We start from the raw sequence: 17,195 nt of genomic DNA on the forward strand, positions 1-17,195 counted from the left end.
CGTATGGATGCTTATCTCAAAATCGTCCGCGACCTCTCACAACAGTTTGAGTTCTTTGAGCTCGTCAAGATTCCGCGCAGCGACAATGCTCCAGCTGATGCACTTGCAACGCTAGCCTCCACATCGGACCCCGACCTCCGTCGAATAATTCCTGTGGAAAGCATTGATCAACCAAGTATTGACGTCGAACTCTTTGAAGCCGCCCTTTCAACAGAAGCGCCAGCAAACCCGAGCGCGAGCTCAACAATCGTCTTAGCAGTCACGCGATCAGCCTCAACGGCCACAAACACAAACACTTCCACTGCCACGGACACACCCGCCGCGCCCATTCCGACCCCAGCACCCCCAGCTACCGCCGTACCCGCACCACCCGCCTCCAAAAGACAAGAAGATTGGCAAACTGAGATTATAGCATTCATCGCGGATGGAATCATGCCAAAAGACAAGTGGGAATCAAGACGTCTTCGCGTCAAGAGCGCACATTACACGCTGTTGGATGGTAGCTTGTTCCGTTGGGAGGCCAATGGCGCTCTTCTCATCTGTGTTAATACAAAGGACGTCAACGACATCATGCGAGAGGTAATCACTCAGGGGGGCGAGCATTGGCACTTAGAATTTGCCGCAATGGCCATTTCTGGCCAACCATGGTAGCCGATTGCACCGCCTTCGCAGCCAAGTGTGAAAAATGTCAGCGACATGCACCATTCATCCACTCTCCAACAGAGCTTCTGAGGACCACGTCCCCACCTTACCCCTTCATGCGATGGGCGATGGACATCGTCGGCCCGTTAACTCCGTCAAATCAAAAGAAATATCTCCTCATAATGACGGACTACTTTACAAAGTGGGTTGAAGCAGAATCGTATGCCTCGCTCGAAGCTAATGAAGTCCAGAACTTTGTATGGAAGAATATCATATGCAGGCATGGACTTCCATACGAAATCGTGTGCGACAACGGCCCTCAATTCATTTCTCTCCAGTTTGAAGGGTTCTGCGCTGGGTGGCGAATACGCCTTAGCAAGTCAACCCCAAGATATCCGCAGGGCAACGGACAAGCAGAAGCAATAAACAAGACAATTATCGCTGGAATTAAGAAGCGTCTCGACGCAAAGAAAGGACTCTGGGCAGACGAACTTGACGGCGTTCTGTGGTCTCACCGAACTTCTCCACGCACTTCCACCGGACGAACCCCATTTTCACTCGCCTACGGTATGGAGGCGCTCGCACCAGCCGAAGTTGGAATCCCAATTCTCCGACGGTCAATGCTGGTACATAATCCGGAACTAAACGACAAAATGCTATGTGACAGACTCCTTTTCCTCGAAGAAGAACGCGACCAGGCACTATTGCGCATCCAGAACTACCAGCAAGCAGCGGCCAAATTTTACAACAAAAAAGTCAAGTCTTGTTACTTTGCCGAGGGAGATCTCGTCCTCCGCAATGTTTACGAAAACACCGCCGAGAAGAACGCTGGAAAGCTTGGCGCACATTGGGAAGGTCCCTACTTAGTCTCGAAGATCGTCAAGCCAGGAATCTATCAACTTCTCGAAATGAACGGCACGCCAATCCCGCGATCCTGGAATTCCGCTAACCCCAAGCGCTACTACCATTAGTCAATCAACTTGGAGGATGCTAAAAAAAAAAAAAAAAAAAAAAAAAAAAAAAAAAAATAAAGAAAACCAGCTCGTCACCGAGCATTCTTATGTAATACGAACTACGATTGGTTTGATCCCTCTCGAGGATACGTAGGCAGCCTTTCACGAGGTCCAACTATTACTTTAATAAAAAATAAAAATTTTGAGCAAATCCCTCGTCGTCACACTGACGCCTTGGCCAGGTGCACAGTTCTACGTTCCGCATGAATGTAATGGTGAAATGATCCATACTTTACTTCGGTAAAGAATAAAAGCCGAGTCCATACTCGCAAGCGCTCCGCATGAGTGCCGTGGTGAAATAATCCACGTCCTTACTTCGGTAAGGACTTATAAACCGAGCCCAGACTCGCAAAGCTTGCAGGGCGCAGAGTGAATAAGCCGAAGACCCCGACTCGCACACTCTCGCGATTCCTGCAGCACCCACAGGGTAAGCCGCTCACGACTGAACGCACCTAACTAGTACGACAAGCCCGTCTTGTATACTCTCGCAGTTACGGGGAATAACATATCCAGGATAAGCCAGGAGACGTCCTGCACCGCAAAATATGCCCCGCAACGATAAAGGATAAAACGAAAGCAACTTCATCATTACGAGGCGAACAAAAATTTGGCAATAATTAACACTCGTACCGGAAAGCAAATAACCAAGTTTATAAAGCAAAAGCAAACGAGTTCGCAAATATCCGAGAAAAGTACAGAAGCAATCAGCAACTAAGTGCGACATAACAAGAGAAACACAAAAGCAAGAACAACAAGCAATAATACGAGGACAAATCACTCGTTTGCGACATCATCAGCGCCTCCACCAGCAGCTTCTGGAAACGGCTCAAGATCATCATCATGAAGCGGTGGCACCACAACCCCGTTTGATTTCGCCGTATACTCCTTCTCGCCAGCAGCAAGACGCGCCATCCTAACTTCGGGAATAGCAATACCCCTACTGATCAACTTTGCCAAACATTGCCTAGTTCCGGCCACTTGGCTAAGAGTGAGTAAATGTGGCTGTTTCTCGCGTGTTGCAATCACGTGCGTCCTCAAACGATCGATGCGTTCCTCGCGCGCCCTAATCACGACAGCGGCCTTGGCGCGCTCCTCCTCTCCGCGCTCATCCCTCGCTTTCCTGAGTCGCTCCGTTTCGGAGGTGAACTTGCGCTGAGATTGCTTGAGTGAAGCCGTGAGCTCCTTGACCATCGCTGTGTTTTCTTTGCTTGACCGCTCAGCCCGAACACACGCATCCTGAGCAAGCGAGGCCTCCTTCCTAGCGGCGCGCACCTTCTCATCACAGTCGCCAGCGAGATGGTTGATCCAGCTCATCGCCTAAAGCACCAAACAAAATAATCTGATTATGACTAAGTAAAATCCGAATCGGGGCAAACTGAGAGGTAGAATACAAACCTGAAATTGTCGACGAACGGCTTGCTCGTACGAGTCTTGACAAGCCAAATCACGAGAGGTAAGAAGCGGAACAGAGTCACCGTCAATCCTGCTGGCGAGGTCCGCACAAGCTCGCGGGTTCCCAACAAACGCCTGGTCCTTCACGTCGTAGCGAAATGAGAAGGAGCGATCATCTTCACGACCATCTCCCGTCTGAGGGTCGAATTCCCCGCGCCCATCTTCTGCGTGATGAGGACGCCTAGAACTACCTCCAGCATCACTCCGAGGACTCGAACGTAATGATCTCTTCCGAGTACGATCGCCACCAACTGCTGGAGCACTCCTTCGAGACCCTGAGGAAGGCTTCTTCGCGGCATGAGCAGCAGCAACCTCGACAGAACGGGGTCTGCGACCAGTCTCACCCTCGAGAGCAGGCACCTCACCATCCTCGAGCTCCACAGCAACGATCTCCGCGCCAGTCTCATCGTCCGGTGCAACAACCTCGGTAGCAACAGCTGGTACCTCCTCAGCATCGAACAGATCAGCGTAACATGGCATCGGACAGTCCCCCATTTGCAATCCAGTCCGCGAACCTACTGGATAATGTACGTCTTAGTCATAAAAGCACGTGAATCTCGAAAATGAGGATGAACCGCAAAACTCACAAGTCATGAGATGAGAAAGAACTCTCAGCCACCGTAAAACCTTACACCCAATAAAAGCAGCACCTCTGTCAACAGTTCCCAAGTCGCGCGCAGCTGAAGATGGCGGTTTTCCTGCAAAGAAAAAACATAAGATCAGAAAACAGTTAGAAACACCAAAGCGATAGGAGCCCAACCCAGTAACGGCTACCGGGGGTGAAGTTCCAAGCAGGAGGACAGGTCGTCCCGGGATCTTCAACCGAAGCATCGTTTATCTCCACAAAGAAAAACCGCCTGCGCCAATCATGGATATGACTCCTCTGGCCACTCATGATCGTGAGTCCGATCGCACAACAAGCAACGCATAGCCCCGATTTGTCACGTAGGAATCGAGTCAGCAACTCGAAGAGGTCCATGCTCATCTTGACTTTCATATGGTTGCTAATTATCGCAAGCCCCACTGCATTACGGACGCTGGAAATCGACAACAGCGAGAGCGCAATCTCACGACGCGCACAAAAGCTCGTCAGAAATTCCGGAATAGGAAACCACAGACCGCCATCGGTAAAATAATCTTCGTAAACGCATAGATGACCTTCAGGGCAGTCCCACGGGCGCTCGTCTGCACTCGGTAGCACGAACTTCAGACCGTTTGGCATTTGGAAGAGATCAAGGACGCGGGCTATGGAATCCTCATCGCATAATGTACTCCCCGCGTCACGGGAAATGCGTTCCTTATTTCCCGTACGGTCTCTGCGGCGCCTCGGAGCTCCATCACCAACAGCTAGACCAGCGACCAGAGATCTAGGAGAATCCTTCACAACAGTTCGTTCTTCGTACAGAAGAACCTTTCCGCGACGCCGACCTGGAGGAAGAAGAATCAGACTGAGCGCTTGGTCACCCGTCGGGAATATTACTTCGAGCTCCTGGACCTCATCTACCGAAAAATCCGCCAAATCCGTCACAACACCGTTTCCTTCTGATGGCTCCCACCAAGGAAATTCCCTTCCCGTCTCGTCGAGGTCCCCATCTGACGCGCCATACTGGTCATCGTCGAGCTCTTCCGGAATATCGCCAAAGAAGTCATCTCCCGAAGCCATGGCGCCCTAGCAAAACCAACCAAGCAACCGGTCAGTATGGGAGTAAAGATACCTCGAAAGCACCACAAAATCCGGACAGAACGATCACACCCGAGTGAACCACGTACTGCATACGGTGCACTGCACCAAGCCTCGTGTCCGTCGAACTGCCTTCTCTCATAAACAAGCTGTCTCGCCAAGTTTTCATAAGAGCCTCGACCAATCTCACCAATCGGGCGAGTAACGTACATAACACAATGTCGGAAACTCAACACACCATTAGATTGGGAATTCTCCATCTCGCCAGGATCCCATACGTTACAATCTTGTATTCCCGCTACGAGCTCGCCACCCTCTAGCTCGCCATATTCTATATACGATGTCCTGAATTTGAGCACACCGAAGTCCCATACGCGGCGACATCGGCCTCCCCGACGGCGCCGAACGAAGAAGTGATCTCGCTAAGAAAGAACTCGTCGAGCCCCCATACGCGGCAATCTCGACCTCCCCAATGTTTCCGTACGAAGAAGTGTTGAGCTCCACCATCACGTTAAGCTCCACCTCGCCAAAATCTCGTACAGCCAAGCTCGCCAAGCCGCGAGCTCACATATCCACCTCGCCAACTTGTCGCCGTGACCGCGTCAACTCACGAAACAGTTGAGGTCGCCAATCTCGACCCCGGATCTCCCGTGTGAGCTCGCCAATCTCGATCCTTAATCTCTCATGTGAGCTCGCCAACTTGAGTTCGTCGGGGTCTCACGCGCTTTAGTCCAGACATCAACACTCACCGAGCTCGCACACCATCTCGCAAACACGTAAACGTCGAGAAATGCATTAGCGCGCCCTGTATCAAGACTTTATGCAACTAAAGGCTCAGTCACACCACCGGAGAATTTGATCTCGCCAGCTGAACAGTACGAGAACGCCTTCCTCACGACACGCCGCCAACCCCGGAACAACCAATTACTTCGATCTTTCCGTGACACCTCGCCGGCGGAAGAATATGAGCGCACATCGCCCCCGAATCTCCATCTCGCCATCGGCACTTAGAACACAACCTCGCCTCCGTTCCCACGGTCATCTATCTCGTCACGAATGCCACCTCGCCCCCGAAAACCTCGACCTCGCCAACAACACATGCGACTCGGACTATCGATCTCGCCAACATAAACGCAAAGTCCTCACCTCGCCAAATTCGATCTCGCCACTTCACAGCTCGCCCGCCACGTACGGAACTCATCACTTCTCACGGACACGGGCGAGCTCTCTCCGTTTCTAATCCTGCGAGCTCCACCTTCTAGCTAGAGTCAAGTTCGTCGGCCTCCACCTCACCAAATCGAGCTCGTCAATCGCGAATCCCTTGATCTCGTCACTTCGCCACAAGTCTCGATCTTGTCTTTTCTCCGTTTTGCCATCCCACGCAATTTCACCGCTAAACCCCATTCTCGCACATGGACTTGCACGCGATACCATCACTAGAATTTTGACCTCGCCAGCGAACACGCAAAACGACCACCGAGACGAGTGTTGAGGACCTCGACGAATCTATCAGCCAACCCCGCATCACGACATCGACGCCGCATCAACACAGTAAGGTCGCCAAGCCTGACCCGGATCTGCGCGCACTACCCCACCGAAGTACGCTCCCGCGCGATATAACGACCGTCGAAGCAGCACCACCAAAATCCTTCAGCATCAGTTCAACAGAACTGCGGCGAGGTTGACGGCGAGAAGAAGCAAGACCGGGACGCCGCACGATCCCGGCCAGATCCGGCAGAACGGAGCGAACTCGACGGCGGAGAGAGGTTTGGCACCGGCAGAACGGACCGTCAGCGTCAGCCAGACACCATGACCGGCAAAGAAACCATGTCAGGCGGCAAAAATCTCGGGAATCTCCAACAAATAGACTCAGCATCACCGGTGAAGAAACTATGGCGGCGGCACCAGCGGTGGAGTTTTCGGGAGAACCACCGGCGAGAACGGACGGCGGCCGGGAACTGAACCACCACGGCGGCAAGAAACAGCAAGGCTGGAGACCATGCTTGGCGAGATAGGGGACCGGAAACCATGCTCGGCGAGATAGGGGACCAACCAAAAAAAAATCAAAAAGAAAAAGATAAGGGAGAGAGAAGAAGAAATTACCTTGTGGAGGAGAAGAAAGTTAGGAGAAAATTTTTTAGGTCAAGGAACATATTTATATGGGGGGACCAGCACACTGACCCAGATAAAAACCCTAATTTTTAAGCTGTCTCAACTTCCCGCGCCTCGGCAAACGTGCAGAATACACAAAACTCCCGTAAAAAGCCCAACGGATACCTCGAAAAACGTGCCCGACGCACTGTTCATCCCGGAATCTCTCGGATGCCTCGAAAAACGTGCCCGACGCACTGTTCATCCTGGAATCTCCCGGATTCTTCGAAAAACGTGTGCAACACACTATTCATCCTGGAACCCTCCGGAAGGCGACAAAACTCTCGAAATCTTCTGTTCTTCCCGCAAGACGGACCTGAAGACACAGAGTTGGATCCGACGGGTTCAAGCAAGCCATCACACATCGGACTAGGGGGGGACCATTGTTGGATATGGGCTTTGCCCCCAACATTGATAGAAGCCCAAGTAGAAGATTTCAAGAAGATTTGGGCCAAAAGTCTTGGATCAGGCCCAACAGGCCGCAGGGGCAAAATCGTCATTTTGCCAGGAGACAAAAGAAACCCTAGGTCAAGGTCCCACTATAAATACTTGATGTCATTGTCACGTCAGGGGATCCACTTTTTGGGCAATTAGAGAGAGAATAGCTATTATTTTCGGATTAATTGCGTTAGCTCTTTAATTGTCATTTCTGTAAACCCTTCTTGAATTCTACGTTAAATAAAAGGACCAGATCCGATTTATTCCCACACAAATACTCGTATTATTTAGATCGTTGATTTCATACATCAACAACTACCCTTGTGTGTTACTTCTCTTTACTGCAGAATTGCTTTCATTGATGTGGATGATGAAGAAAGGGGTTTAAAACTAAGTTACAAGGGAGGGTGGAATCTTTATCTTACGCTGGCTAAATATTCACCGGAATACCACCAGTTACCCAACTTTAAAGGCTGCAACATTGTGGTTCTTTTCTTTTGGAGCGCCGTTTGAAAAGATTCCTCGATAGGCCCCCGCGGCGGTATTAGCCTCCCACAACACTATTGCTCGCTCTGCTACTTGACTTGTTTTATTCACCACACCAGATGAAACTTTTCTTATATTAATTATGACTTGTTGTACTGTTTTCGTTGCAAAAACTTCTGTTTGAAGAACGTGCGTGGTTTGAATTTATGTTTAAATTTATGAGACCATGAATATGAATTTGCTTTCTCTTCCTGAGCGCAGAGAACAGTGTTGCATGTAGCTTCGTGAATAATATTATTAACTACACCCTTCTCATGAATGTTGGCCTAACATCTTTATTTAACGTTGATTTATTTACACCCGCACCCACTTTGTGAGTTTAATGTTTCACATCGACCTATTTTGCAAACGATGGTGTGTACTCATCCCACAAACTCTCAAACAGCGACATGTTACTGTTTCTCTATCCTTTCACAGGGATGTTTGACATATCACAAGATATCCGACAAGCCTTTGCTTACATTACATGCCTTAATTTGCTCAACGTTCTAGCACCAAATATGAATACATCCCTCGATAACTTTCCCACATCTCCACAATCCCATCTAACTTTTCAAGCTAAACTAAAAGACTCATATGATCCGTGTGGCTATCGATTTTTCGGAGACATTTGCTGTGAGGAGGTTTGCAAAGTTGCATCATTCATCACATCTGCTAAAGTTGGCGAAGGACTCACTCACGATGGCCTTACTCATGCTTCTATCCTACACTTTAACCGCAGCCAAAAGAAATCACAAAATTCATGTAACCTTAAAAGAACATTACTGCCGGCCTTTCTTTTACAGCCAATTTGGTTGAAAACAATTTCCTTTGCATAAAACAAATCCTACTCTTTCTATTACAATAGCTTGCTTGCTCTGGTCTTCGAAAGTATCTATCTTTTTTTTGTTTGGTTTTATGAAACCAGACAAACAGTATGTGTTTCTTTACTTCTTCTTGTCCGTCCGTTCCTTGTTTTAACAACACATCAAGAAAATTTGGGAGTAACAGCCACAGAAGCATCCTCCTGAACTAGTAGAATTCTAGCAGTTGAGTCAGCGGTTCCACTCTTTAAACCCTCTTGTTGGCTTGTTGCATTACAGAACGTACGTAAAACCTTCATACCGCAGGTGCTGGACGCCTGGACCCGGCCCGCCTGTGCACTAAAAGCATAATAAATCCAATTCTTAGCTTTTTGTTATAGAAGAATATTTAAGCCACACCCAACCATTAAGAAAGATATAAGGACATATACAGTGCCAATAAACCGCAACACTCTCTAGCTGCAAAGTGAAAATCCTCTCACTCATAAGATACTCTCCTGCTCCAGACACACAGCAGTAAAAAACTGAAAAAAACTTTACATTGACTACTTTTATTTCAAGTAATTAAGTATGATTTAAAAAAAAAAACTTTAGATGAAAGGTCATGTATTATGTTATTCAGATAGTCAAATCAAATAGTTTTATTCGGTTGTTGATAGCACATATATTCTACATTATTAAATATAAAATGAGATTGTTCAGTTATACCAGAATTAATAATGTAGAAAAAGTATAGAATACCAACCCTCAGGGATACAAATTAAAGGAAATCAATTCAAGACCATAAGCATAATGTTCACAAATAAGAAACTGAAAAGTTAATTCTCAATCACCTGCCTCCTTATTGTCCTAGTAAACAGTTTTCTCAGAATATATAGCCATCATTAACTGATAAAATTATCTTAATCAAAAGATGATTGAATATTTTTCTCCATCCAAGCCAATCTTCTCTCAAAGCTCAACACACTTGTATGCATATTCCTTGCATCAATCTCAGCGACGATAGCACAAACCCGTAAAAGAATGTAGTAATCCGCGTGAGCCGCGTATATCAGTGCTCCATCATTTTTTTCCCTCAAATATTGAAGATAGTCTAGTCTCTTTACCTTCTTCACACAAAGGCGAGGCGGTATGTATCTGAACAAATTGTCCCCCATGTCTGTTATCAGTCTTATTATCGCTTTCTCCTTGTCGTGATTAATATGATTATCTGGTGATGGCAGCTCATCACTATCGCTTTTTCTTGAACGACGACTGCTACAAAAGGTGTTGTCTCTATCCCTCAACTTGTCATCGTTCAAGGACATTTGGTTAAGTGATAAATCATCTTCGTCCCAGTCTCTTCCCCTCTTGGATGGAATTCTAGACAATTCGGATTCCTACAAAATGAGATGCAGATTATGAAATCATTTATCGTTTATCGTTTATTATCTAGTACTAAACACAATTCTATCGTTTATTATCTAGTACTAAACACAATTCAACTAATAAAGAAAACAATCTGCAGAAGGGTCAACTCCAATTATGCCACAATATAATTTTTCACCTTATCGGGTGGTAACTATTCCACAGATGATCAACAACTTTGCATTGGAAAATCTTTCAGTCATCCCATGTTGTTATATGGTAGCAGATAAACCTAGAGAAAATGCATGAATCCAACAATCATTTGAAAATTCTCAAAAAATAAGTTTGTTTATTGGATAAAAGCTTTAAAATACTACATTCATTTTTTGTTTGGACATTTAATACCTCCTTTTTTTCATTGGAATAAAAATACATGGATCATTTATATTTTTCATTTAAAATATTCGTTTATACAATCACTAATGAATTCATTAACAGCCGTTTACATGGGTGAGTTAAATTTGATCCCCACGTATATAATTATACATACCATTTGCTAATAATACGAATAAATTGTAGTGGTCTAGAGTGGTTACATGTTTACTATTTGACCTGCAGGTTCCTGTTTCTTAAAAATGGCATTTTCGTTAAGATTGCTAATGATGTTCTACCAATATTTTGGTTTGGTTTAGGTTTGAGTTGTCAAGTTATATAAATTTCGGTTTATGAATAAACAACTTTTAATTTAACGTGTTGATGATTTGGTATGGTGTAATTGGGATAGATGGTCATGTTGGTTACATGGCTTCGACTACTTTTATTAGTTGAAGTTTCTAGTTGAATGTAGTTGTTAAATGTTGCTTGAAGAATTTAACCTAGTATTTAGGAGTATGGCTTGTGTAAGATTTAGAATTATGGTTTATGCTTCTAGAGTAAATTCCTCAAATTCTTACACAATTGATCACACTAATGTATGTGTGATGTGTGTTGTGTAAAGAAGTGCAAGTACTTAAAAAGACTATCATACTACCATTAAACAGTTTAAAATTCTTCAGGATCATCCTCAGTTGACATCTTCCGCATGATCAAACTAAAAAAAAAAAAAAGTAAATCAATAAAATTTTTATACGATAGAACCAAAGTAATAAGAGAGATTCTTTTAAGAGGCAAAATATATACCTTAAATTCATAAACTTGGGTAATGAGCCCCTTATGCCGTTCCAATCAAGTAAAACCTTCATCAGCAAAATAACCTCATCGGGTTTCTTGGATCTCAAAGAACTCGACCAACTCACCATTCCGCGGCCAGTTATGACCGAGCAATGATCAACTAAATTCTCGTTAAGCATTTGCTGGATATCAGCAACGCTTGGGCAGAAAACTGACTGGAAAAAGTTTAAGTAGGTACTCGTTGACTGTTAAGTATAAACACACAATATCATATATGTTTGGAAGATTTCAAATTTGAAAAGAGATTAAACGAACTTACTTTCTTTTCTTCACTTTCCGAATTATTATAACCTACTTTTTTGGCGAAAACGAACATAACCAGCCACATAAGGAAAGCATATAGCTACTGTACAAAACTTGCAATTGATTTGAGAAAGCAACAAGTTTGCATTGGAAAATCTTTCAGTCATCCCATATTGTTATATGGTAGCAGATAAACCTAGAGAAAATGCATCAATTGAAAATTCTCAAAAAATAAGTTTGTTTATCGGAAAAAAGCTTTAAAATACTATATTCATTTTTTGTTTAGACATTTAATACCTCAATTTTTTTCATTGGAATAAAAAATACATGGATTATTTATACTTTTTATTTGAACTATTCGTTTATACAATCACTAATGAATTCCTACATATGAGTTAACAGCCGTTTACATGGGTGAGGTAAATTTGATCCCCACGTATATAATTATATATACGGTTTGGTTACACAGTAATATGTATAAATTGTAGTGGTATAGTGGTTACATGTCTACTATTTGACCAGCAGGTTTCGGTTTCAATTCGTAGTTATAAACCCTTTTTTTTGTTCTCATCAACTATGGATAGGAACTATGGATATGCATCCAAATTTCGGGAACTGAGTTGGTGTTTCTTAAAAATGGCATTTTCGTTAAGATTGCTAATGATGTTTTACCAATATTTTGGTTTGGTTTAGGTTTGAGTTGTCAAATTTTATAAATTTCGGTTTATGAATAAACAACTTTTAATTTAACGTGTTGACGATTAGGTATGGTGTAATTGGGATTAGATGGTCATGTTGGTTACATGGCTTCATGTTGACTACTTTTATTTCAAGTAATAGTATGATTTAAAAAAAAAACTTTAGATGAAAAGGTCATGTATATTAATGTTATTCATATAGTCAAGTGTCAACTAACTTTTGCCTAATATCTATCAGCTGCAAATCAAATAGTTTTATGCGGTTGTTGATAACACATATATTCTACATTATTTAATATAAATTGAGATTATTCAGTTATACCAGAATTAATAATGTAGAAAAAGTATAGAATACCAACCTCAGGGATATAAATTAAAGAAAATCAATTTAAGACTAATGTTCACAAATAAGAAACTGAAAAGTTAATATGTCCTTGTGACAGTAAACAGTTTTCTCAGAATATCCATCATATTGATTCTCTATAACAAACAAAGACCATCACTTTCTTGGGATGCAAAACATGCATGATTGAATATTTTTCTCTATCCAAGCCAATCTTCTCTCAAAGCTCAACACACTTGTATGCATATTCCTTGCATCAATCTCAGCGACGATAGCACAAACCCGTAAAAGAATGTAGTAATCCGCGTATATCAGTGCTCCATCATTTTTTTTCCTCAAATATTGAAGATAGTCTAGTCTCTTTACCTTCTTCTCCACTCGGACAACCCGTGAACCCTTTAAATCGGGTTTTTCCTATTCTTCTTCTTTGGTTTTTTTTTCCTTTGTTCAGTCAATTTACAATTTCAATTTGGTGTATTTGCTTTATGGCTTTCTGTGTTCTAAATTTAATCTATATTAACATTTTTGCAGCAGTTTTGGTTAAGAAAACTTGGAGTTGAAAAATATTTAGTTATTTATATCACATGTCATTATAATTAAGACATTTAAAAGGAAAAATAAAGGAAGAAATCGAAATAAGCAAAAATCGGATGTGAAAATACATGTTTTCTTAAATTATCTGAACAAAATCAACTTTTTTATTTTCCTTTTCAATTACAAGTTTTAAATGTTTTAATAAAAAAAAGAAACTATAATATAGTATTTACCTTCTTCAGTGTCGATTTTCCATAATTTGTTTGGGAAATTTATTCCCAAAGATCTTACAAAATACTAACTGAGTTTTGTTTTTATAAGTTGTTTAATGTTTTTAAAGTTAAAATGGATAGACCAATTGATGTCAAAATAGATAGGAAAAACAGAAAAATAAACTAACAATGTATGATTTTATCATACTATATGTATTTTTTTTTAAGCTCCACAAACGATATATGTTTTTTGACTAAAAAAATGTGTCATTTATAAAGTTATGATGTCAAATACATATATATATATATATACTCTGTTACACAATTTAAATATTGAATACATCACATTTAGTCCTATGAGTAATATCAACAATGTTACTAATTTTGTGATAATAAAACTAAATTTGTGTAAATACCGATTTTAGCAATCTAACATATGCACAATACTTTATGGAAAATTTTATTTATCCACGGACTAAACCTAGACTAAAATAATCACAAGTATGTTATGGGAACTAGGGTTAATATTAGTACACTTATATATTTTTGTGGATTGGTCTAAAAACTCAAACAAAATATCTTAAACATAATTTTATATAAGAAGAATTAAAAACTAACACTAACCCGCTTCATCACTCTCATATACAAAACTAACTAATTTTAAATTGGTGAATAAATTTTAAATAATACTATGTAAACTACAAAATATTATAGATATTAACATATGTTTACTTTCACAACAACTAATTATGATTAATTAAATTCCAAAATAAAAGAAATTTGATTAATTAAATTCCAAATGAAAATAATAATTTGTATATAGATAAAGCAAATAAAATCATAGATATCATAATATTATTATTAAAAACTTTAAAAATATATATTTGATCCAACATAATATTTTTTAGTAAGTTATACTGTATAAAATATGAAAAATATAATCATTTAGTGTAAGCGGGTTAAAATCATGTGGGAATGCTCTTGATATACAAGAATTTACAAATTTTGTCCGATTTTAGTATTTTGAGTAGGTAGTAGGTGTACAAGTCAATGTATGTCTGCCAAAACTATTATTTGACCATACAAACTAGGTACTTTTAAAGGAATGATCATTCAAAAGTATGTTTTAAATTGTTGACTTGTTTTTTTTTCATCGATTTATATTCATTCTTTTGTTGATTTTTTTATTCATGGTAGATTAATTACATTTTAGATTGACTTATTAATAAGCTCAATATTTTGAACTTTCATTTAATTCTGGTCGAGTTATTTTATTTTCTACTATTAACTTCTTTTAAATTTGTTGACTTATAATTTGTTTGACTGTTGACTTATGTTTTGTTTAATTGTTTAGATTTGACTATTTTTGGTTATTTAATATAAATTAATAATTTTTAAAAAGAAATTAAAATCATTTAACTTATATTAAAATTTTCTTAAAATAAGTAGTATATTAAAATATACATATATTTACGAAAGTTTGGAAAATATGTAGTAAATGATATCTATTTATATTTTTGTATTTATTTTTAAAGTTAAATCATTTTTATTATATAATTGAAATTCACAAATCTGAAATCTACCTTTTTTTTGTAATGAGAGGTGACTATAGAGAGAAACTAAGTGGGGTGAAGGAAGAAGAAGATCGAGACTTGGGGACACTAGGGTTGACTGACGGCAATAAAAGTTTACTTAAATACACATCACTAGGGTTTGCGTGCCGTTTTCTGCACACAGCATGCCGTTTATGCACACAGCATACCGTTTGTGCACAAGAACACAACACAGCCTGTCGTTTTGTGCACTAGACAACAGCAATGCGTGCCGTTTTATGCATAAGATCAAAGTAACCGTTGGTCTTGTATGTTCCCTTGATTAGTCTCTATATGTTGTGACGATAAATATATCACATAAGACTATCTCAAACTTAAGAGGATAGCATCATAAGATATTACACTACACTCATCATCCGAAAAGTGTGGCAATGATGTGCACATATGAGAGAAAATAAGTTTAATGACTTACTCACTTGATGATCCTTCTACCACAGATTTATCTGACCAGGTCAGTTCAATTTTTGTAGTGTAAATTTGGTTTGGGTTCAATTTTTGTAAAATTTGGGTTCGTGCATAAACAATTTCCAGTGTAACATAACTTTGATGATTTGGTGTTGGTGTGATTGGGATATAAGTTTGTACTTAATAACTACAAAAATCAATCATCATATATACCTTTTTTTAACTGACCAAATTACAAAATCACATCTTTATTTTTAGTTTTGGTTAGGTTCAAAGTTGGACTTGTTGAAGACAACTTTATTATACCAATCAAAGTATTCATAGATTGTGGATTCTATAGTGCCCATCCCTTTTCCATTATGCGTGATGAAGTCCAACCGGAACACCATTCTGCCTAACTTGAAAAGAGTTAAACAAATAGCTTCGTATTCGTAACTACTGAAATGTAGATGCTCAATCGTCGAAAGAGAAGGAGGTTGAGTTATCAATATTCAATAGTCGAATCACTGTTGTTTCGTTTTAAAATCTCATTTTGCATTTGCATTTCTTTTAACTGAACATCAAGGAAAGCAGTCAAATCACCATAATTACATGTTTCTATTATTCACAAATCAAGTCTTGACACTTCTAATCATCATTGGCAATGTCTTCTTTATATTTCTTCCAGAGGCTCTCGAACAATGCGTCTCGAGCAGAGATCAGAATCCGAATATGTATAAAGTCTTGACCTTTACACCATATAGAGCTCGTAAGAGGGTTTTAGCTTTCACAAAGTGTTTCTTCTTAGCCTTCTTGGATATATGATGATGATGATCCATCGATTCAACAAGCCTACTCAAAACAGCTCCGCAGTTTTTGATTCTCGGGTTCTTGGAGACCATGTGCTGATTCCAACTGTCGATATACGATAACTGGAGTTCCTTTTATCTCGAGCTTACTAAAAGCAAACGTGAGCAATAGGTTTCCATGGTTGAGACGATCTAGCTCTGAGGACCGAGGTGAAGGCGTTGCAGAGTTCAAGCAGCTTCAAGCTAATCTCAGAGTAGATATAAATCAGATTTTCCTCCAACTTCAAAGCAAGTTTTCTTCTTAGATTTTTCAAAGACTTCAGAATTCTGAAACATACGCTATGTGATGATTTTTGCAGAAACCAAACAAAAGCGCATGGAAACGATTCAACGGTTTGAAACATTGGCTAACATTAGTCCTTTCACTTTGAACGAATGGGCCTCAATGGACGAAGAATCTTGCATGGAAGGAGGACAAGTGGCAGATATCAAATATGATGATGATGATGATGATGATGAGAACTATGATACTGTTGATGGAGAGAGACTGAAGATGAAGACGCAGATGAGATTGAAGAGAAGGCAGCACAGCTATGGAACCGGGTCAAAGAAAGACATGCAATTTGGATTCACGAAGACCATCTGTCTGATAATGGACTACTTCAGAGATGAATTGATGCAAAGGACAAACTCGTTCCAGGAAACTCAACACTTTGAGGACCAATTGGTGAGCGAGGCAAAAGGATGCAGGTCACAGGGACAGAGAGAAGCAGAGCTCGAACGCGGAACATGTGAGCAGAGGAGACAAGCATGTGCTAGAGAAGTTGAAAGACGAGGCTGGGATCAGAAGCGGATGAAGGAGGAGCACGAAGAGGTTGCCGCGCAAATTAAGGATGGAATCTTCAGCCTCTTAATGGATGAAACTTTAACTGCGCTTTACCAATGCCGATTCCAGTCACCTGAACATGACAAAACGCAACATCATCATCGATGCTTAAGTTACTACTCGCCAGAATGAATCAGACACAAACAAGATTCTAAAGCATAAGTTGTATC

The 17,195-nt window shown here is 41.0% G+C and overlaps 1 protein-coding gene and 1 long non-coding RNA gene across 2 annotated transcripts; both read left to right on the plus strand.

The window, feature by feature from the left end:
• Positions 1-9,511: 9,511 nt before the first annotated feature.
• Positions 9,512-10,235, plus strand: LOC147948048 (uncharacterized). The gene is made up of 2 exons (XR_015573211.1): positions 9,512-9,855; positions 9,950-10,235. It is a non-coding gene; the product is annotated as an uncharacterized LOC147948048 (long non-coding RNA).
• A 6,280-nt stretch (positions 10,236-16,515) lies between these two features.
• Positions 16,516-17,157, plus strand: LOC147948049 (uncharacterized). Its single transcript, XM_087489580.1, has one exon. The coding sequence runs from the start codon at positions 16,516-16,518 to the stop codon at positions 17,155-17,157; it is 642 nt and encodes a 213-aa protein (XP_087345706.1).
• The last annotated feature ends 38 nt before the right edge of the window (positions 17,158-17,195 follow it).

This window comes from Camelina sativa, chromosome 2 (genome assembly GCF_030686135.1).
Source record: "Camelina sativa cultivar CO46 ecotype springtype chromosome 2, ASM3068613v1".
Lineage (NCBI taxonomy): Eukaryota > Viridiplantae > Streptophyta > Magnoliopsida > Brassicales > Brassicaceae > Camelina > Camelina sativa.